Raw genomic sequence first — 23,176 nt, 5'->3', positions numbered from 1 at the left:
CATAAATACGCCATAATGAAACCTCAGCTCCACCTTATAAGAACAGTTCGTATTTTCATCTTAAACTATACACCAAAACAACAAAATAAAATTCAATACAACTGGATATATGATTTTTCAAATGTGGAATAAATCACAAAAAATTACAATAAATCACAGAATGACATTGAGCAGTATTCTAAGAGCCTCAACAGAAGCTAAAAGGCAAGTTTCAAGCCAACCGCGATTGAGCTCAGGTCAGATACAAGGACCTGGATGATCCCAGTCAAAGTTTTACTTGTGCTCTTAGAAACTTTTCAGATTCTTTCTTTCGCTGACAGGTTCATTGGCGGGACATTCTACAACTGTCCAGTGCTAAATTTAGGGTAGACAGATCAGCGGAGTCATGTGGTCTGGTGAGATCCTTAGTTCCCATTAGAAGATTGAGGATACTCAGAAACCAGCAAAGTTTTTAGTGGGAGTAACCCAAAGATGAGAGCTGGGTAGGGCTTGGAAGTTGACGGCAAACTGAGTAGGAATAAAGCCTCTGGTTCTTTGGCAAGGACCAGTTATCTTATGAGTTTGAGGCTACCCAAATTGCAGTCTTTTAAGAAAAGAGTACAGCCAAGGGTCCAGGACGGATTAGACACCTTTTTGGGACTAGCACTCAACTAACTACTATACGAATGTTTAAGAATAAACGCGATTATGCATGCCTTCTATCAGGGATAATATTTTTTAAACTCCCTTGTATAGAATGCCATGTAAAAATGATAGTCCTTTGGAATTGAGAGCATTTAATTATCCAGCGGTTTGCCTGAACCTATGTTCCCTGATGCATGAAATGATTTTTGGGAGTCAGAAGAAGTCCATCTGCATATTTGGCCAATGAACAATGAACTACATGAATTTCCTGATGGCTTGTGCTGGGGGTGAATTGCTTCAACGTCTCTGTGACTTATTTTGAGCTGTTGGTGATGACAATGTTTTTTTTTCTCCTAAGATTTAGTTGAAGGTAGATGCCAGATTTCCAAGACTGAATGGATGGATGAATGAATGGATGGGTTGATAGATTGATGGATGATGGATGGAAGGCTAGATGGATGGTCAATTAATATTATGAAGGATATTTGTATACAGATTTCAGCATTGTGCCAGTACTGATGAATTTTTTTTTTTTTTTTTGTATGTTCTTATATAGCGCTCGAATCACACGGAGGCATCTCGGCGCTTGCCTTGGGAACCCATCCTGGATTTTCCTTGTGAGATAGCCCCTAACGGGCATCCCCAAGGTGAAAGCCAGGCATCCCGCCGCGCGGGGCCGTTGTGGAGATTGAGCAAGCTTAATGCCCAGAGTTGCAGAGTGTGAACCCATGATTAGGTCAGGCATCGAAGCGAGAATTATCGAGCCCGTGGAAGTTTTAGCTCAAGACCCTGCCGCGTCGGGAATTGAACGCTGGTCCCGGGTCTGACCTCTGCTTCAGGGTCTGCCTGCTCTAACCAGTGAGCCACACTTCTCCACTGACTCCGTTGACTCAGTATTTCTCACAGATGCTCCATGTAGAGGTTAACGGTCCGTCAAGATAACAGCTTGATGTTCCTCATAGATTAACGGCTGTTGCTCAGATCCTGAGAGTCCCATCTGCACCAGCTGAAGAAAACCATTGCAATACAAGTTCAGGGAATTTTGTGCGTGTACATAATGTGTCAAGCAATAGCTTATTGAAGGATGTGAGCTAATCAAAATCTAACTCATTACATAGTTCAAGGTTATCTGGCATGGCTTTGACTCTGTAATTCCTATGCTGGACACCTTTGGTCAATAGCCTAACTGGTACTAGTGGACAAAGTTATTATCTGTTACTAGTATGAATTTTGCTCGAGGATTTCATACAAAAGAAAATGCAAAAAAAACTTCCATCTTCTTTGCTAGTATTAACAACTCTGGAAAGCTTGTCTTTTGCACAAAGCCTCACCCCCTGTCAAGTAACTCTTGGTAGTATTCTGGACATGAAGACAGTTGCAAAACTAGTGTTTCAGAACGTGTTGAAAGGAATCACCAATCTAAGGCGCCTTGATGCCCTTTGGGGCTACGTTGCGCGATATAAATCTGGCTTCATTCATTATTTAACGGAAAGCGAAAGAGGACTTCTGTACAGGGACAGGTCTATGGAGTAATCTTTAACTGATGCATTCTAAATGGACTGGGCTCTCATGAACTCAGACAACCCCCTCATATCTTCATCCAACAAGCACAAAGGTGTCTACAGATAAGAGGGAATATCAAAAAAATAAAATAAATAATAGTCTAAGTCAATACTATAAACATCTGAAAATAAAGAATGCTACCATCTAACGAATAGGATGTTGTTCCACTCTGATGACTGAGGAGATATACCCCGGAGGTATCCCCTGGTGCCTTACTGTGCTGCCCTGACCGTGGCCTCGACACTCCCACTGGGTCCTGGTGAGCCGGTATAGGGTTGCCCTGGGCCCGAGGCGCTGACCCTCCCTCGACACATACTGCCCCACCCTAGCCAGCATGGTAGGACCCAGCCTGACTGCTACTGGGGAAAACAATCTTACACTTGTGTATCCCCCCACCCTCTCTAAAACAGCTGTGAAATCTCTCAAGCACTCCAACCTGAAAACTCACCCTGAGACCTTGATCTCTGATTTACAATATAGCGCTGACAAGGGCACAGTCATCCATGACCTTATTTTCTAATCGAGAAGAATATCCGCATGGTACAAAACCATTGTGCACCTCCTCAATGTACCCGGAACCAGGAACATACCATATGGGAGCAAACTCACGATAGGGCCCTCAGCAATTTGCAACATGATCTCACCATCACCGTGTACAAAAACGTCATCGTCCTGATCCAATCTACAACTAATAACCTCAATAAATTTACGGACCTGTTTACCCTCCTCAAAAACCATGTGCAATGTACCTGCAGGGCAACAAACACATGCCCCAATGTCCCCACAACTAGCGTCCCCAGCCACCCACAAACCACCCCCTTAAGGGCTCACAACTCTGATCAACCTAACTCCTCTATCATGCCACCTAAACCGACCAACAGAATCGTTCCCAGACCTTTGGTCTCCTCTCCGCCAGCTTCTCCCTCTGACTTTGAGACCAAAACTTTCCCATTGGCTTACACCGCAAGTTGACCCAGCCCCTCGAACTACCACCAACGCTTCTCAATAGAACCGCTACCAAAGCACTGACCCCCTGCCTTGAAGTGCCTCCCTCTTATATTGATACTGAAACTCTGCTCTACAGAGCAGCTCCTCCCTCTGACCCTGAGACTGACACTCTTCCATTAGCCTAAGACACAAGTCAACCCAACCCATCCACCCTACCACCAACGCAGGCCAATAGAACCGCCACCAAACCACTGTCCCCCTGCCTTCATGCGGCTTCCTTCTATATTGATATTGAAGCTCTGCACTACAGAGCGGCCAAATTAATGCAGAGCATCCATAACTGCATTCTGTACCAAAAGAACCTTCTTCACCTTACTGAACTCTCCTTCTATAAGTTCAAGCCTCCATGGAACCCCACCCCCTCCCTACCACAAAACGCCCCAATCACCCGCTACCACTTTCCTTAAGACACCTTCACCCTCTCAAGCAACCATGCCACCTCTCAGATGAGGAAATTCTAGCTCTTCTCCTCTCCTACAACTCTACCCTTGTCACCCCAAGTCAGCTTGACCTTATTGAAGAGGAAATTCTAGCCATCCTCCTTTCCTACAACTCAGTAACCCCTAGTCCACAAGTCGTGAAAGTCGAACACACCATCCGCACGGTCACTATGAACCCTAGCAGATCAGCCACCTCTGCAACAGAAGTGTGGTTGATAGCAACCTAGCGCCAGTACCATTGTCCGCCCCATCACACGACACTCTTTCCGACCCCCCTTTATCTGGCCTCCGAACTAATTTCTGCTCGGCAGTTTAGCATGACGCTGATATCGCAGACCTCATAATGAGCAAAAACTTTGACTTAACAATCCTGATGGAATCCTGACTCAATGTATCCTCATCTCAATGCCTGGACCTCCTAGTCCCTCCCAACTACAACATTGCAAGGCTGGACAGGCAATCTAGCAAAAAAGGGGGCGGCACTGCCTGCATTTACCGCTCTAACCTCCTCGTCACGTAACTCCTGACAGACACCACAGACTCCTGTGAATACCTTGCACTTTCCATATGTAGCAGCACTACCCAACTGTGCAATCTGCACATCTTTTACCACTCCCCAGGCATGAATGACTCTTTCACTGACCAACTCATGGAAATTATCACAGGCAAGGTTTACTCCAACTCTAAAAACATTTTCCTTGGGGACTTCAACCTTCACTGGAATGACCCCAAGGATCCTCATGTCAACCCCTTCAAAGATCTCCTGGCTGATCAAGCCCTAAACCAAGCCTGCACACTCCCTACACACTCGAAAGGCACCACTCTTTACTGGATCATCGCTAAGGAACCAGTAATCAAGCTTATGCTATTGACACTTGTGACTGGTCGGACCACTACGCTATCACCTTCTTATTGCCTGGCACCCACAAATCAAGGACACGGCGACAGGTGTTGCCCATTTGCTGGGTCAGAGACTCCAAGAACCTTGATCCCGGGGAACTGGCAGCTTGCTGTAAGTCTGACCTCCCCCCCATATCACATCAGTCAGTGACCTCAACAATCACTACTCTGTGACTATAACTAACATTCTTGGTGACCTTGACCCACTAAAACTAAAAAGAACCCAAACCAAAGACAGAAACCCCTGGTTCAATGGGTCCCTCAACAGTGAGAGGAAAGCCCTCTGGCAGTCAGAAAGAATATGGAGACAGCACCCCTCAGGGGCACATTTAAAACTACTCCGCCAGGCCAGAAATGCCTGCAACAGGAACTTCCTCAACTCAAAAAAAGAATTCTTCAGATCAGAACTAGGGAACACCAAGAACAAACCCCACAAACTCTTCAAATTGGTCAAACTTCAATCCAACAAACTGGCCAAAACATCGAAAGAAACCACTAAGTCACTGATATCATCCAAGGGACTCTCATCCTTTTTCTCAGACCAAATCACAGCCTTAGGAAATGAACTTAGATCCTCAACCCACTCTCAACCTCCTCCAGATCTGCCTCCCTCTTAGCTGCCTTCACAGGCCTCACCCAAAAACCAAGCGCACTGGACCGACTTCAAAATCTATGACGAATACTCTGTCTCGAAAATCCTATCCACCTTAAATCCGAACAACCACTTTAATGACCCACTCCCCTCTAACTGCCTAGCTGCCGCTGCCCAATCCATCATTCTAAGCTGGACTGCAATAATTAACGCCTGCCTTCTTCAGGGATTGCTACCAGACTCTCTGAAAGCCAGTCAAGTCCTACCCATCCTAAAAAAGCTGGCGCTTGACCCTGCCTCCTCTGACAACTTTAGACCTATCTCTAACATCCCACGCCTAGCTAAGTTCTGGAGAAGTGTGTGCAACAGCAGCTGAGACAACACAGCACCAACTTCCACCTACTAGACGACTTCCAATCTGGTTTCAGGCCAGGGCACAGCATGGAAACCACCATTCTCCACATCGTGGATGATGCCCTCCTAGCCCTTTGATTCAGCCAAAACCTGTCTCCTGATCCTCCTAGTTCCATCCTTGGCCTTTGACACGGTCAACCATGAAAAACTACTTGAATGCCTCAAAATCAGGATGGGATCGGATGGCTCTGTACTTGAATGGTTTAGTTCCTTCCTCCACAACCGCTCTCAGAGATTACTAATTAATGGCAACCTGTCTGCTCATTCCCTGTTCAAAGTTGGAGTACCCAAAGGATCAACCCTGTCCCCTACCCTTTTCAACCTTTACCTCGAACAGCTTGCCGAAGTACTACACTCCCCAAATATCTCCTACCACATGTACGCTGACGACACCCAGATCTACATCAATATATCCTCCTTCGAAGATATTCTTTCCATGAATGAAACCCTGAAATTGACTGTCCAATGGCTCTCCTCCTATCAGCTGAAACTCAATGGAAAGAAGACAGTATTTCTACTAATTTACCTTCCCAAAACCAATCCTGAGACTCAGGTATGGATTAAGGCCACCACAGCCTTTAACTGTCCTCCGACCATCGTGGACTCTGCCAAATCCCTCAGAATAACCCTTGACTGTAACTGACCATGCAGGATCACATCAACGCAATGGCCAAATCAGCCAGATTCCACCTGAGCTACCTAAGGAAACTCAAACCTTTCCTCCTCAATACTCCTGACCTAAAAATAGCAGTTTAGTCACTTGTCATCTCTAGACATCTGCAGGTTTTTGGGAAAAGAAAACTTACAATCGGGCTTTCTCCGGGCCGCACCAAGAATATGGATCTCACTCCTGCCCACCATTAGAAGAATCCCTTCTCTAGCTTTCTTCAAAAAACATGCCAAAACCTTCCTAATGGGCTAATTCCTTGCCTAAAACTCTGCCTTCTAATCATCCAGTGACCTTGCTCGACTTCTGTCTTATACATTCCCCTGGAGCACCAGACACCATCCAACCGCACCTTCGGGCATCCCATCATGGATCCTGGGACTTTGTTTCTCGTATATTGTTATTGTAAATTGTAATTACTTGTCTTTCTATCCCTCTATGTATCCAGAACCCCCCCACTCCAAGCTTTTTGTCTACTACTGCAGATTCCTGTAAAGTGCTCTGATACCCTATCAGGTCAAGTTGGCGCTCTATAAAAGCTCTAAATAAATAAAATTAGTTCATACAAAACAATTCCAGTGCCCAATTGTCCATTCCAGATGTTTTTCTTTGTTGTTTCAATGCCTAAATTCCCTGAGTATCCCTGGAAGCCACTGAAGATTAGGTGTGTGAGCACAGGTATAAGGCTATTCTCTGTAACTCTTTATATCTGTTATCAATGACATATATATAACTTCGACTCAAGAGCCAGGGCAGAGAGTAATGCAGGCTGGCAGTACATTTTGTTGTCATCCCCTGAAAAGGAAATGCGCTGATTCGATGGGGGCCAAGAATTACAGGAAGAACAACATCTTTTCAGAATCAGCTGCAATGATAAGTTGCATATAGAATGAATGAAGAATGAATGAATAACCATTTTAATAGTGTGAACAATTAACCAAAGGCTTCAAGGCGCTGAAGTGGATCAACTATCTGCTCTCAATAATGGCCATTCGACAAGGCAAAATGCCAAGTCTTTAAGACCTTATGAAAAGGAAGATGTAGAGGAAGCGTATTCCAAAGCTTGGCAGCTGCTACCGCAAAAGCTCCTTCTCCCCATCTCACCCTCCTATACCTGGGGACAACTAGCCGATTTTTATTAGTGAAGCGCGGTTGTCTAGTGGGGATATACCATTGGAAGGGATATCTGATTCTATCTGGTACTGAGTTGTCTAGTATATTATGCACAATAGATAATGTTTTGAACAGAATGTCTTTCTCGGCTAAATGCCAGTGTAGTTTCTTGATGGCAGCTGAAATAGAACAATCTTTTGGAACATCTAAGACAAGTCTTGCAGTCGCATTCTAAACAAGTTGTAGCTTATTGATGGAGACCCTATTTATGTCCAGGTAAAGGGCATTGCAGTAATCCATCTTACATAGGACCAGTGGTACAGCAGTTTTCTTTCGTGTGGCAAAAGAGAGTCACTGGAATAGCTTCCTAAGGTTCCTTTTGACCCAAAAGCAAGATGACACAGACCTATCAACATGAAGATTGAAGGATAAGTTGATGTAAACTATGACACCAAGGTTCTTTGCTGAGTCAACTGGACAAGGACACATTCCAAGCGTTTCTGGCCACCATGAATGGTTCCACATGGGGTAATGGATACCAAACATCAAAACCTCTGTTTTGTCCCTATTTAATTGAAGGTAGTTGTTTTTCATCCAAGAGGCCACTGACTTCATGCAGCTGTTAGAATTGGGGGCTGAGGCCTCTATGTCCTCTGTGATAGACACAATTAATTGCATTTCATCTGCATAAGATACTATCTCCAGCCCAAAGGATTTGACCAATGTTGCCAGTGGGGAGACGTGTATATTAAAAAGGGAACGGTTCAAAGAAGACCCTTGTGGGTAGGGTCCAAATAAAATTGGTCCATTTTAACTATCTGTGATCTATCAGTTAAGAAGGAAGCCAGCAGCTTTATGGGAGAATCTATCACCCCGAATTCTTGAAGTCGGTCAAACAGCATTTTTTTGCGAAATGGTATCAAATGCCGAAGACAGGTCGAATAAGATCAACAGCACGGTCTGTCCAGCATCAACCAAGGTGCTAATATTATTTATTGCAGTTATTAGTGCAGTTTCAAATCTATGGCAACTTCTACATCCATAATAATAAGGATCAAGTAGATCCTGCTGTTCCAAATACATACTCAATTGGGAATTAAGATGTTTCTCCAGAATCTTGGCAGGGACCGGAAGTAAGGAGGTGGGGCTGTAGTGTTTGAATTCTGTAAAGGGCATATGAATCTGGTTCCATCCTACCTTTATAGGTGCACATATTATATTATCTGTATTATACATATTTGAATAACGCATTTAATCATTAGAGTTCCACTATAGTGCTAGTATCTCTTTCAAGCTGCACCAAGACCCATTGGATGGGGATTCTTCTAACTGCAACAATGTTTGGTAGATGGATTTTGACTAGGCAGCCTTTGCAATGTTCCCGGGAATCCCTATCTCACAGCCATAAAGAGGATCTTGGATTCAAACAGGATATGGGAAAAATACCCCTTTTAGCATAACTCTTTCACCTCTGAAAGCCTGACTTGTTGCCTGGTGCAGAGGCAGTAAATAGTCAACAGGATGTGACATGGATAAAAGCCATAATGTTTTGTGGATAAAACTATTGTCTTCGATAAATACAGGTTCTTGCTCTTATTGTCCCACACAGTCTGACAGCAGCAGACATTTTTTATTATACAGTTAATTAAAACCGTAACATACAAACTTCATAATGATACTTAATAAAATTTAAAAGATTAAAAATTGTATACACAGTTATAAAATCTAGCAATAGGAAAAATGTCAATTCCAAAAGCAACATTTCAGGTTGATTGCAATATATCCCAATTAGCCGATCAGTCCAAAAGGGGGAGTATATAGTGTGAAAGACAATAGCAAAATGTCACAATGCTTATTACTGATAGTTAACTTTCATTAACGTTCGTTTTTGCAGTAAGGATAGAGATTGTCTTCTCTTAGTACTGGGCATTATGCAGTGCAGTTAAAATAATATTAACAAACTTCCCAGTCCTTGCTAGAACTTGCGCTGGATTATTACTGAAGCACAAATCAGATGCTTCCTGCAAATAATTTTTCCCAATAGAATGGGACCAGTAGATATCGACGTTCGTTGGCAAGATGGTGGCAAACATTGTAGATGTAACCAGGACTCATGTAGATAATTGCAGAGCCTACAAGTTAACTGACCATTGCTCCGAGCCCAGAGCGGGTTAAAATCATAAATTGGAAGGGCTAACAGCCTCATATAAATAATTTTAATGCGTGTCTGCGACTGGAGAGAGTAATTAAAATATGGCTGAGGTTTCCCCTTAAAATACGAGGCATCACAAGCTGTAGGGAGTGTTTTTTTGGGAAGCCGAGCAATGTCTCTCTCGAATGACTCTAAAGTGATTTGGCTTTTTATCGTTTTTTTCCACGTTGACAGGGGAATGATTGAATTAAAGAGGCTTATGATTTCAATCTTCATTGTGGAAGTGGCCAAGTGCAGTTGTCTCTACCAGGGAGAGAGTTCGTCCATGAAGATTGATTGCAATTGTTCTGTCATGGATTGAGCTGGTGCACGCAAAATGTAGATATAGAATTTAATTAGGTCTCCTGGACAGTGAAGATCTGCACTTGCCAGGCCCAGCTCAAGTCTCAGCCTCGCCCTCCTTGCATGCTGGGGAGCCGAAAATAGTTTCTTATAGGCCATTATTTGATAATTCACTAAAACTGAGTCGATTTTACCAGGGAAAGCTAGGTGACCATAGGACACTGCCGGAAGTAGTCTGGCTCGTAGGACCCTCAGGATTGATTCGGCTGTGGGCCTGTGTAAATGCCGATTCAAGCGCCTCAGACTATGTATGACCCCTGCTGCCTTGTGCCAAAGGTGTTTGAGATGGGTTACTCAATTTCCTCTTTTGTTAAACCAAACTCCTGGATAATTATAGCTAGTGCAGGTCGCTATATGTAGTTCTCCTGCTCGCCAAGACAACATTTTCTTTTTTTTATGTTTCCCAAACATCACGACTTTGGTTTTTGACTCATTCATTAGAAGATTGTTTTTTATATTGTATGTATTTAGGGCAATGAGTGTTCTTTGTAGACCTATTTTTGTATGGTCCATAATAATGAAGTTGCTGGCATATTGCATAATCTGTAGTCGTATACCTCCCAATTTTGGAGCTACCAGAGTTGCACCTGCCAGTTCTTCAGACAAGTCGAAGGTATAAAGATTAAATAGCAGAGGGGCTAGTTCACAGCAGCAGACACTACACATACCTGAAAGGTAGCTTACTCCCCGGTCCTAACTCAAAAGATGAGCAGGAATCCATCTAATCTGAGCCAATTACTCTGAGGAGATCAGTGATGAGCCTTAAAGTAGCTGCTGAAACTGAGCTCTTAATTATCTGACTGAGCTGAACTTTAATAAAGAAAATCATAGAGCATGTGAAGCATACAGTACCTCAGTGGATGTGCGGTTGTGCTTAGTTACAGTCCTTCTGTTTACAACGCGACGAAGTCTAAATCACGATGGCATAATGCACAGAATATTAAGGGTGTCGTAATATCCTTTTTACATGAAAGTCCAGAAATTAGGCCATTAAACCACAAAGATACACAGTCTACAGTTCAAATGTATTGCTAGCACACAGGAACAACAGAAAACAAATAATACGTGGTGCTTTAGTTGTCACATTCCTTTAGTGTAAAATGCATCCTTGTGTCAGTGATGCATTTGAGGACAATTTGCAATAAAGGTTTGCATGAAACAACATATTTGCATTATTCATAATTATTGTTTATTTTGCATAATTTTGGCAAATGTCATGTAATTATGTGCAAGCAAATTATTCAAATTTCATAGAGCCCTGTTATTTGTAAAACAGCCCCAAAGAAAATATCATTGGCATGTGATGGCCTTTTCCTTGCTATCTCAGGTGAACTCAAGAATATTCATGAAACATCCTTGCACTCTTACAAGCATCCCAGGTTAGCAGGGAAAAAGCTCTGCCAATAACCCCTCCATGCAGGCTAGTCATATTAATTTCTGACTGGGATGCCACCATTGCAGAGTCTGAAATACCTAGCGCTCTTAAAAAGGCGGCTTAACTCTTTGACCAGACAAGGTAGTTTTCCATAAAAGATGACAAGTTCCACTTTAAACAAACACAACTAAGTCACTTGGAAGTGAAACGATGGGAAAAGTGAAACCTGGTACAGAGGTACCGGCCTATTGGATCACTTATGCAGTCCTCTAGGCAATCAGATTTTCAGAGGGCTCATGGAACATATACTGGACATGAGGGAGGTCATCTTGTCATGTTCCCCTTGCCTATTGAAGTGTCATCAATACAAACAGGAGGCCTGATCATAATCAGTTTCTGTAGGCCCTTAAGACAATAAAGAAGAAACTAGCAAAGCTAGTTTGTTTATACAAACAAATGTCTTAAAATCAGTGCCTCAAAACATACAGAATACTGTGGTTTTTACCCTAATCCATATATAGAAGGGCCAATACATTCCCATATGAACGTATCATGCGTATTTGTAAAGCACATGTTCACTGCCCTGGGAACCTTCGAGCTGGAGAACAGTTACTCAACTTAATAGCACTCATTTTATTTACCCAGGAAAGATGACAGGCTGAGTGGGACCTTCTTAACATGTGATCATATGCTAAAAAATAGAAAAAGTATAGAACAGGTACCTGGAAGAGGTTGGCCATCATGTTATAGGAGTGGAATTTTGGAGGATTCAGAAGGAGAAATGTAAATTTCATAGAGAGGAAAAAGCAGATTTGCCTGACTTCAGGCTGATGTTTGGAGCTGTTTTGTGCAGTGACGGGGAAGAAGGGTAATGCTATTCTTTGTCCAGGGCCAGGCACCACTGTGTGGTAGTGATAAACTAAGTTGCATATCATACCAATATGCTGGAATGTACAAATTATGATAAAACACATTACTTGAAGGAAGCATGATGTAGGGTGGCGGAGACAGCAAGGGCAAGGACAGGGGTACTGAACATGTTGTTTGGGATGAAAAGAACATTAACTAAGACTGGTGCCTTTGAGGCGAAGGCTCCAGGGACATTTGACCTGACCTTGTTGGGCTTCAATTGTTCTACTGTTCTGAGTGCTCTGGACTGTGAAGTGCCATTGTAAAGCAAGCAGGGCTTTGTGCCAACCACACTGACGTACAAGTTCAGTGGCATGCTTGCCTATAAAAGCTAGTCCTGAATCTATTCCTGTGCACTCTTGGATCAAGAAGTTCTGCCTCGTAGCAGCAAGATGGTCTTCAGAGGCCATGTTATTGCTCTCAGCCTCCTTGGCCTCTCCTTGGCTGTGTCTTTTGTAATGGGTTTGGTACCAGAAAAAGGTGAGCAAAGAGCAGAGGCCTTTAGCGCCTGCAAAGATCTGGGTGGTAGGAGGGGTTAAGCAAGATATTTTCTGCTATGACCATAGGTCCCAGCTTAGAGCCACAAGAGTGGTACTACCTATGCATTGCAATAGTCCACCAGGGGAACTTATTGTTTAGTTTTGTCTTTTATTCCATTATAGTTCTAGTTGTCCATTGATAAAAGTGCTCTATATCTACTTCCCCCTTGTGCCACATGTCCCCTACAGTGGATATGCCAATGGTGTCCCACTGAGCAAAGCTCTTACTGTTCCTAAGCCGTCCCAGCTGTTTTGTGTCCCAAAGGGGGGTGAGTTGGGTTATAATCCCTTGCCAGCCCAGTTTAACCTGTGCAGCGTGCCATATGGTAACCGTATGTTTCGCGGGTCCTATTAGTGATTTGGCTTGGTTCCTATTGTAAAGGGCAGATAGCATACTTCCTGTTCCTAATACAAATCTGTCTGCCTTCAATGCAGGGTCTGCCTGAGGAGCATGTATTCACTGATTGACCCCTTTCAATTGCGCCGCCCAGTAGTATAACTTTATATTCGGGAGCGCTATCCCCCCATCGTACCAGCCGGGAACCAGCTTGGCCTGTGCTATGCGCGCTGGTTTGTTTCCCCACAGCAGGCAGGAAACCTACCATGCTATCGCTTTGAAATAGCTTGGTGGTTCCGGGAGTGGCGTATTTCCCAGCGCATACAAAAATCGAGATAGCGCCATCATTTTTAAAAGCCTTTCCCAACACCGTTAGTGGCAATGTCCCCCAGTGTGTTGTATCCCATCTTAGACGCTCCAACGGGGGCAACAGGATTTTTTTTAAGAAGTCATCTGAGTTGGCTGTGATATAGATACCTAAATATTTAAACGTGTTGTCCGTGATCAAGAGTGGACAGTCTTTGGGAAGCTGCGGTGGAGGGCTGTGTAGTACATATAAGATAGATTTGGACCAGTTTATGGTGTAGCCCAAAGCCCGTCTGAAGAGTTTGCATATATTTAGTAGGACCAGTATGAAGCACCTGGAAGACGCCATATATAGTAAGACGTCATCCGCATACAGAGAGATGCGGTCTTCCCACCCTTCCATCCATCTGGTACCTCGTATCATTCGCTCCCACCTAATCCACACCGCCAATGGCTCGAGCACCAGTGCAAAAAGCACCAGAGACAGGGGACAGCCTTGGCGTGTGCCCCACGCCAGAGGAAAGTCATCAGAGATGTGCTCGTTAGCCGTGACGTGAGCTACCGGTTTGGTGTATAAAAGACTGACCCATGCGCAAAATTTAGGGCTGAAACCCAAGTGATGAAGTACAGTGAACAAGAATGCCCACTCAACCATATCAAACGCCATTCTAGCGTCCAGGGAGAGTATGGCCACCAGTTCCTGCAGATATGGGATATGAGCCATCACTCCGTGCAGGCTCCTCAAGTTTAGTGCTGTATTTCTGCCTGGCATAAAATCGGACTGATCCGGATGTATCAGGGTTGCAAGGTGTGGCGTCAGTCTGATCGGGCGCAGTTTTGCAAGAATTTTAGCCTCCGCATTGATCAACGATATTGGGCAGTACGAGGTACATTCTTCAGCAGGCTTCCCCGGTTTGGGTATTGCCACTATAGTGGCCATTCGATGATCCAGCAGTAACTCTCCTATCGGTAAGCAGTCGGTATACATGTGTAGCAGGTGAGGGGCAATAGTCCCCGCCGCCTTTTTATACAGTTCAACAGGGATGCCGTTGGGACCTGCCGCTTTGCCTTATTGTAATGACCCCATAGCCACTTGCTGCTCCTCTACCGTGAGGTCCTCCTCAAGTGTGAGAGCTGTGTCCGGGGTGAGCCTGGGCATATAAGATGGCGCCTCCTTGTATACATATTTTTAACACTGCACCTCTCTCAAAGGGTATTCTTGTACTGTTCTTAATGCACTTTCTGTTTTTCCATCCCACATTGGTTATACATTCCATTTCAGCTTTGACCTCTCTTTCTTCAACAACTGCTCCCTGAATTTCTCTAAGTTGCTTCATTCCTTGATGTCTTCAAACAATTCTGTCACAAGCATCTTTAACTCTTTCAATGACAGTGGATCCAAGTCCTTATCACTTATGGTCATCCTGATATTCCTTCACAGCTTCTTTCTCTGGGTCAAATCAAAGCCTCATTAATCTGTCAGCTTATCCATTTATGCATATGAATGAATGAATGAATGAATGAATGAATGAATGAATGAATGAATGAATGAATGAATGAGGACTTATACCGCGCGACTTAGCCCAAGGGCATCAAGGCGCCTACAGGATGATACGGCTTGTAAAATGATCGAATGCGGGACTACAAATAGGCCTCTACAAAGAGCAGTGTTTTTAGAGCTTTACGGAAGAGCACGATGGATGCTTCCCTTTTTAGTTCAGGGGGAAGAGTGTTCCACAATCTAGGAGCAAGAGAGGAAAAAGCTCTCCCTCCCCACCTGGCTTTAAGAAACCGGGGACAGACAGAAGTTTTTTTTAGAGGAGCGAAAAGCTCTGCCAGGGGAGTAAGGGAGTAGGAGGGACCTAATACTTTCTGGGCTTGCTCCATACAAGGTCCCATGGGGAAGGCATAGTATCTTAAACGAGATCCTGGCCTGAATGGGCAGCCAATGCAGGCTCTTCCTGGCTAGGAAGGCTGAAGTAAATCTGGGGACATCATGAACGAGCCTGGTCAATGTGTTTTGCACTACCTGTGAGCGCTGAACGAGCTTAATATTATTGCCTGTGTAGAGCGCATTACAGTAATCAAGTCTCGAGGAGACAAGGGCCACTGTGACCTGCTTACGGGCGTCAGGAGAGGGATAGTGTGCAATCTCTCTCAGAATTCTGATGACACCACTGCAGGTGGACACTGTCCTGCTGACCTGGTGGTGGAAGAAAGCGATGTGTCTATCAACAAGCCCAGGTTTCTGGCCGATTGAGAGGGCAGGGGGCACGCTCCAAGAGACCTACATACACCTCTCACGTCACTCTTGTGACTTCCTTGCTTAACACCTTAGCAGCATCGAATGCCCAGTGCTGAACGTTCAAATAACGGGTGCGGCCCCGTCGGTCAATGGTCGTGCGCATCACTGGCAAGGTAGTGCCCGCGACGACCGTTGGCCGACGGCAGCACTTAAAGGGTTAAGTAGGCTAATTTGTGCTCAGTAAAATCACTCAAAAAGTATATGCCTAAATTTCTCTTCATAATCTTTTTAAACTTGATCTTTAATTGTGCAATAATTTTCATATGTGAGGAATGTGTTTTTCTCTGCAGTGTTACAATTGGGATAGTTCCTTCTGCAACAGGGGTAACAGTGACTTTTAAGGGTCATGACACTCTGAGAGTCTATAACGCTTTGGGAAATACTTAGGGCATGTTGGATTTGGGGCATACTCATGACTATGGGGGTAGAGGGAAGTAAGACTCATGCACGTTAGGGTCTGAGATGTGGTCAGGACACTTTGTGTCTTAGTAGTCTGTAGAATTCTGTCCCCATATAACCCAGGGGTGTACTGACCTCAATAGAGGTCTGTGTTGTTATTTAATTCTGAGAGGAAGTCTGAATTGTGGGTCCGGTTCCCTACACTACATTTTATGGGGTGGTCTTGTTTTCAAGAGTTCATCTAAAAAGCGATCCTCTCATCACTCTCTGGGCCTGTCTCTTCCTCTGGATCCTTTTTTGCTTGGACTTTTTACCCCCACTAGTGTTGCTGTCTATCACAAGGTATGCTCCTGCCTTCTCAATCACCTCCTCAATCCACCTTTGCTGTCTCTCATTGTCTTTTTGGTGTAATCATGAAAATACTTTATTGCGAGTCCTAAGTGCAAAATGTTTCCTGTTCTTTTGATTTGCTTCCAACTCCCAAAAGTCCAAACCCTCCAATTGGATGAATCTACATTGGGGTTTTAGGTTATACATTCGCTGTATAACCCTGCCACCGAACATTCGCTGCCTGGACGACCTGTCCGCCTTCCGGAAGGCAATTAAAACCCATCTGTTCCCACTGTCTTAAGCCATCTGTCTCTTCCTCCCCTTCCACTCAGTAGGGTATTCTATGGTTTCTCAGCGCCGGGACGCCTCGTTGCTGGGGCAGCTGTCGCGCTAAATCAAACTCATAACATAACATAACATTCTGCTTCTTAAATTCTCAACTTTCGCTATATGAAATGTTCCGCACAATGGGCATCATATTTCACCATCTTTCTCTGTATATTGATGCCATTGTTTGAGCCACAAACATGTGCATAACTCTTTTGTCGCAGCTATTCCTCCTCGCAGGTGTTCCCTCAGGTTGAAATGTCTCCTCATGGAGATAGTCCCCATTCTCTGTCCTAAATGTCAACTATTGTCCCACTTTCCACTCCTCACGCAAGCTTCTCTCATCAACTGAGCTCACAATCCGAACCCCCAATACCAGCATGAGAGAGTCAAAGGTAAAGCAATCACAGCACGGTTCTGGCTTCTACTACCTATCCTTGTGCTGCACCCCATGACTTGTCTATCACAGGATTTGGTTGAATTTGTTCTACTCCTCTAACCAAAAAACTCCTCTATGCTGCCACTGTTCCACTTTTTCTAATGCAAATTTTTTTTTGACGTTTTGCGACACAGAACTCCCCTTACAAGAATAACCTCATACAACTGCAGGTACTCCACCTGCATCTACCTTGATCAGCGCATCTACTCTTGTGCACAAAGGCAATGAGCATTCGTCAACCTTAATTAGTAGATTTCCCTGCAGTGATTTAATGTCCCTATTCTGGAGCGACAGACAGCACGTCACAGTATACTTCACCTAGCAGACAGCTCTACAAACTTTAATCACACCCTGAGATTACAACCCTTCAAAGATTCTTACCTATCACTGTATATAGTCAGTGTTTAACAAAGCAGTTATACAGCTGTGGTCAAAACTCAAAAAGAACATCAAGAAAACAATCACAGACCTTAAAAGCCATAAAATCAAAGCCAATTAATACATAAATTCAAAATCTGATGAATCTGTTCCACTGCTCTTTGTCAACTACAAATACCATAATGCACCTTGCTTCCTTCCTCTCGCTTACTCTTTCTTTCAATCTCTTTTGATAGTCACTTTGTCGTCTTTGGGATTCTTGGATCAGTTGCCTACACTCTTCTCTTAAGAATTGGGAAACGGACTCTGCCTTACAAAAAAAAGTTTCACTTTTGTATAGGATTTTAGAGAAGAGTTTCATACATTCGCTAGATTAGTTCATGGTTCTCATGCTGCAAACCAATAATAATCAAGCAACGAAACATTTGCAACAGAATACATTTGAAGATTCTCCTACCAGTATACCACATGGGATTTTCAGAATCATGGAGATACACTAGTTACATAGGGGCATATTACCAACGAGTAGCGATATTTACCGCTAACTAGGCTTTGCAACGATTTTTTTATCGCTAATCATCGCCGAAAATTATCGCTAAGATAACTTGCTATTAGCAATGTTTATCTCAGAAGTGATAAAAATCCTCACGCTAACTGCCAAATGAGAGATTATTGCTGGAAAACCAACGATAATCTCTCGAAGTTTGGCGTTAGCTTGATAATAGGGGCTCACAAACTTAGCCATGATATCCACCTTCCATAGGATATCATGGCTAAGTCAGGAAAATACCAGGTGTAAATAAGCAGCGCTAACCACGGTTAACCTGCTTTTTTTTTATCACTAACAGGGTTAGCGATATCCTTGATAATAGGAGAAATGTCGCTTAACAACATTTCTCCTATTATTTTTCTCTGGAACGCCCCCTTTGCATCTCATTAGAGATGCAAGGGGAAGCATAGAGAAAAAGGGTGCTAACATGCGAATTTTCGTGTTACCACCCTGTTGCTGATAGGGAGATCATTTTATCTCCGCTTTTTGGCTTTTAAAGCCAAAAAAGCAGAGATAAATCTCTTGATAATATGCCCCTCAGTTTTTTATTCAATCTGAGACAGCTAAATTCGACCTTGAAAACGCCACATTTAGTTTAGATTAATGTTGTCTAGTAATTTTCACTCTATCAGAAAATGAAACAGCAAAGTTAATCGTGATGTAGTACAACGTCACATCAAAGATAGAAAACAGACGCTAAGCTAACCTTAATTAACTTAAATATTTCTCTCTGTAATTGACTTTTAACTGCAATTCTTCTTCTTTAAAACTATGTGCACATTTAAGTTGTCTGGATGTGCCAGTATTTGTTGACAAGCATATACTTTGTGTGTATTTTTCAAAGGAATAACTAAACATAGCTTCAGTGTTCAAACTATCAATTATGTTTACACTTCAAGGTGAGCAATAGACTTCTGCACATTTTCATCAGGTCCTGGTATTTTAGTCAAAAGTGTAATGCAATTAGGGACTACAATTTTCAGTTTTAACTATGTAAGAAGAGCTCTGAAAATTGCAGCAAACAAGGCCTTTTTATGTGTTTGACATCCTGTTAAATCTTTTCCCCATTCTATTCCTTTTACTTCAATACTATATTTCAAGTCAGATTTATTGTTAGAGTAACATAGAGTATTTCTGATATGCACCTCTACTCTACCGTACCACATGAAATATTTGGTTCTCTCGCAATGATTTACACTGTATATATGTTTGTATTAAAATGAAAAACATTACTGCAAGCCAGATGTGCCTATGCTTGTTAGCTGGTGGGCCCTACAGCCCTTCTAAATTCCCAAGGCTTGTTTGTAGTGTTTAATATTTAATACATTAGTTATTAAACAATGTTCTTGTAATAATGGGGTGGCACAGATTAAAGAATTTTAAACGGTAAACAAGGTATTCTAAACGGTAAACAACATTTACCCCAAAACTATCTTCCCGCATGGAATCACAACGCGGTCGTTATCACGACCCCGTGGTGATTCCGCATACCATTACTCTGCAAGTTGGAACAACGACTTGCGGAGCGGGGGGAAGGTGTTGGATTTAAAATCCAACACCTTCCTTAGTGTTCGAACTGATTGGAGTTGGAATAGTAAATTATACTATTCCAACATCCACCGCCCTCCTCCGCAAGTCGTTCTTCCGACTTGCGGAGTAATGGTATGCGGAATCACAATGCGGTCCTGGTAACGACCGCGTTGTGATTCCCTGCGGGAAGAAAGACTGCGGGGTAAAGAGACATATTCATTTTAAACATGATGGTGGCACATTCACTAGCTTGAATACTTAACAGAGAGGAAGAGGACAAGGGAACATGTTGTGGGTAATAGGCAGCTCCAGGTGTCACCCAGCAGTGGCCGCTACTATGAAAATATTTTATGGCACTTTATGAACTTATAAAATGAAAGCTTTATAATTTGTGACTATTGTGAGCTGAATGGCTTCCTGTGCACTGTTTTACATTTATAAAACTATAAACATTTGAACACTGGAAATACAACCCTTTCCTTTTGTAACAAGAAGGTTATTGTACTTTAAACACAGAGCTGCTGATGTTTCTGAACCCTCTAATAGCTGGAAGAAAACAAACTTCAAATAACTTTTTAATATCTTAGCATATAGTTATAAACTGTATGTTGTCTCTTTTGTTACAGTGAAGCCAGGAACCTGCCCAGATATCTATAAACCACAGTGTGAAAAAGATGATGACTGCCCAGGGTGTCAGAAGTGCTGCTTGGGTTGTGGAAAGAAGTGCATGGACCCAGTGGAAGGTATATTATGATATGCTGGGTTCTTTTTTGGCTGATCTGCAGTTCTGTTGTGTGGAGACGTGCACAGCTCCTCTTATGTACTGCTTCCTGATGTCTCTATCAGAGCAGTGAGCAGTGAGTGTCAGGCACTGTCCTTCACCTCAGTCCTGGGCAAGGGGACAATGCAGGGAACACAGTCAAATAGCTACGTGGTTAGGTGTCATTCTTTTTGGCTGATAATTTATATTTTGCTGTGTTGTTGTCACTCTATCTTGACTCTATAAATACTTGTATCGTATTGGTTTGCACAGTTTATAGCTGGAGACCTTGATAATTCTCAAAAAAATATATAAAATATGTAAAGGGCAAAACGTTATGCATAATTGGCCTTTTACGTGATAAATTGGTCTTTCACAATGCTTCGAAAATTGTTCAATCCCTGGAATGCTAATGGTAATCTCTATATCTGCCCCTTGATCCCTAAAATAGCTAAGTTACGGTTTGAGGGATAAATGTAGGAAGTGTAACATAAATTACAGAAACAACTTAAGCATTACCGCTTCCTCGCGTCTTCCTGATGCGATTACATACCAATACAAACCAAAACTGAAGTCTTGAAGGAGTATATACACATTCATGAATTCTAATACATGGAGCATCAGAAATCATATTCTTTCCCTGGTGTCTTATTACTGAAATAGGAGTACAAGCCATTCAGTGTTCACTAGAAGTAAGTACATACTAAGCCACTACGTAGGCCACAGGATCAGAAATCATCATACAATAATGTTATCAAAAACTTGGATTCAAAGCCCAGGTTCCCACTCTGTTTACACCTAGCAAAGGAGCTCCTGATGCAGAGACCCAGGAAGCAACTAATGTCCTTGTAGATCTACCCATAACAAATAAAGGGAGGGGAACTTTTGCAATTTCAGAAGCCTAAATAATCAACAAGGGAACTTGTCTTTTAAGGGCGGCTGGGTGGCTTCAGGTGGCTTCATTATGCATGTACTTGCTTCAAATTACACAAGCAGTAAATGCTTTTTTTTGCAGCTTTATATTCTGCGTACTCGACCCGAAGGTATCAGAGCACTTTACATGAGCACCAGTTGCGTTACAGAGGGGCGCATTAATTATTTTTAGGCACTGTGAGAATAGGGGATTTGCCCAGTATCACAAGATGTTTGAGCCTCCCGCCAGACTCAAACCTGGTTCCCCAGATTCAAGGCTGGCCACTCTAGTCGTTAAGCCACACCCTCTCCCTTATGTGTTTTAAATATAATAGGACTACACCAAGTACAACTAGGCCTTTCAAACTGACCCTTTGCTCAAACTCTAAAAGCACCAGGAATAATCACTTTCCGATCCAGAAGAAACAAACACAATATCAAAAGTAAGGTATCCGGAAGTATGGTGAAATGAGCAGGATCTCCCAACTGCTTTAAAGCCAGATGATTTTAGTGATAAGGAAGATTAAGGTCCTAATGATGGACTCCGAAGACCCACTAGTACAAGTAGTAAAACCCATGGCAAACCCTAGGTTTCTGTAGCCATTCAGGCAAAAGAGTTAAATCTTGATCCTAAAGACAAAATGTTATCTGATTCTCCCATGGTTGTTGAAAGGCCTCCATTGAAGTCCACTGGACCTTCAAGACGGCTACTGCTAACCCCAACAGGAAACCCTCCAGTAAAAACGACAGTATCATAGGAGAAGGGCAAAACAGATATTGCAAAGCATGAGTTTAAGACCAGGATTCAAAGGACGACCAATGGTATTTATGACACGAAAGTAAATAGTCTAGAAGATCGAAGAGGCCTCGCTGATTTCAAAGATAGTCCCATCCTTGGAAGACTAACATTATCAAACTGCTAAGTGGAGTTATGACAATCAGGAGGGAGACAGCTTCAGAATTTGTAAGGGGACGAAAACAGAGATAGTATCCACAGTGCTGTCACTACTATATCCTACTGAAGTGTAAATCATACTTGTTATGGGCAGCAAGATACTACCAAATGGCCATGTGCCCTCTCTTGAACAGAACCTATTACAAAAGAGTAAGGGGTAGAAATACCAACCAAGGACCCTATTCCACCTGTCCTTGATCCAGCAACAGAATCTGGGAAAACACTTGTAGGCCTGGGCGGTAAATTCCGTTCCGCTCACGGAATGTGCGGAATTGCCAAAAATTCCGGGATCTGCAGCTTCGTGGAATCTTTTGCTTGTTCGCACTTTCAAAATGCGTGTTCGCAAGATATTTCTTCAAGAGCAAGCAAACAGCGTTCGCGAAAAGGAAAAAAGAATCGCGATCGGGAAAAACAAACCATTCCGCGTGTTTGCGGAACCTTTGCGTGCTCACAGAGATTTTTTACTGTTTTGCGGAGCTTTGCGTAGCGTGACTACACAAATTCCACCCACCCCTAACCACTTGATTGGTCCTCTTGCAAAGAAATCAATGCGCTGAATTCTGAAACTCCTGCAGATCTCCCGAAAACTCCTTCTGGCAATGCAATATTCATGTGAGTCATGGAGCACTACTTAAGCGATTTGCCCTCACAGTTACCTTCTCTCTGACAAACTCTGCTGTCAGAGATGTAAGACTGGTTTCTGCTATTCAACAAAATTGTGGTTTCTTCGTCTAAAGCTATTGATTTTCCACATCCGCCATCTGTTGATATACACTTTGGATGTATTGTTGTTGGTCCAGACAACTACATCTCGCAAATGAAGAATCAAAGAAAATAGCTGGCTTCCCCTCCAATTGTTCTATGTTTTCTTTACTTGGATAAGCGAAGTGAATCTGTCCTGGACCAATGGACCAGAACCAGTGCCTCACATGTCCTACCAACCAAATGTA

General features: G+C 43.1%; 1 protein-coding gene across 7 annotated transcripts in view; it reads left to right on the top strand.

Moving 5' to 3' along the window:
• Nucleotides 1-12,530: 12,530 nt before the first annotated feature.
• Nucleotides 12,531-23,176, top strand: part of LOC147709671 (uncharacterized) — a 478,515-nt gene continuing 467,869 nt past the window's right edge. For all 7 annotated transcript variants that reach the window (XM_086928188.1, XM_086928184.1, XM_086928186.1 and 4 more), the window contains exons 1-2: nt 12,531-12,639; nt 20,226-20,342. In XM_086928188.1, coding sequence (XP_086784314.1) covers nt 12,552-12,639; nt 20,226-20,342 — 205 coding nt within the window. In that variant the 5' untranslated portion in view covers nt 12,531-12,551. The remainder of the gene's footprint in view (nt 12,640-20,225; nt 20,343-23,176) is intronic.

Source organism: Lissotriton vulgaris, chromosome 6 (assembly GCF_964263255.1).
Source record: "Lissotriton vulgaris chromosome 6, aLisVul1.2, whole genome shotgun sequence".
In the NCBI taxonomy this organism is placed as follows: Eukaryota; Metazoa; Chordata; class Amphibia; order Caudata; family Salamandridae; genus Lissotriton; species Lissotriton vulgaris.
This window is presented reverse-complemented; position numbering and strand designations above follow the sequence as displayed.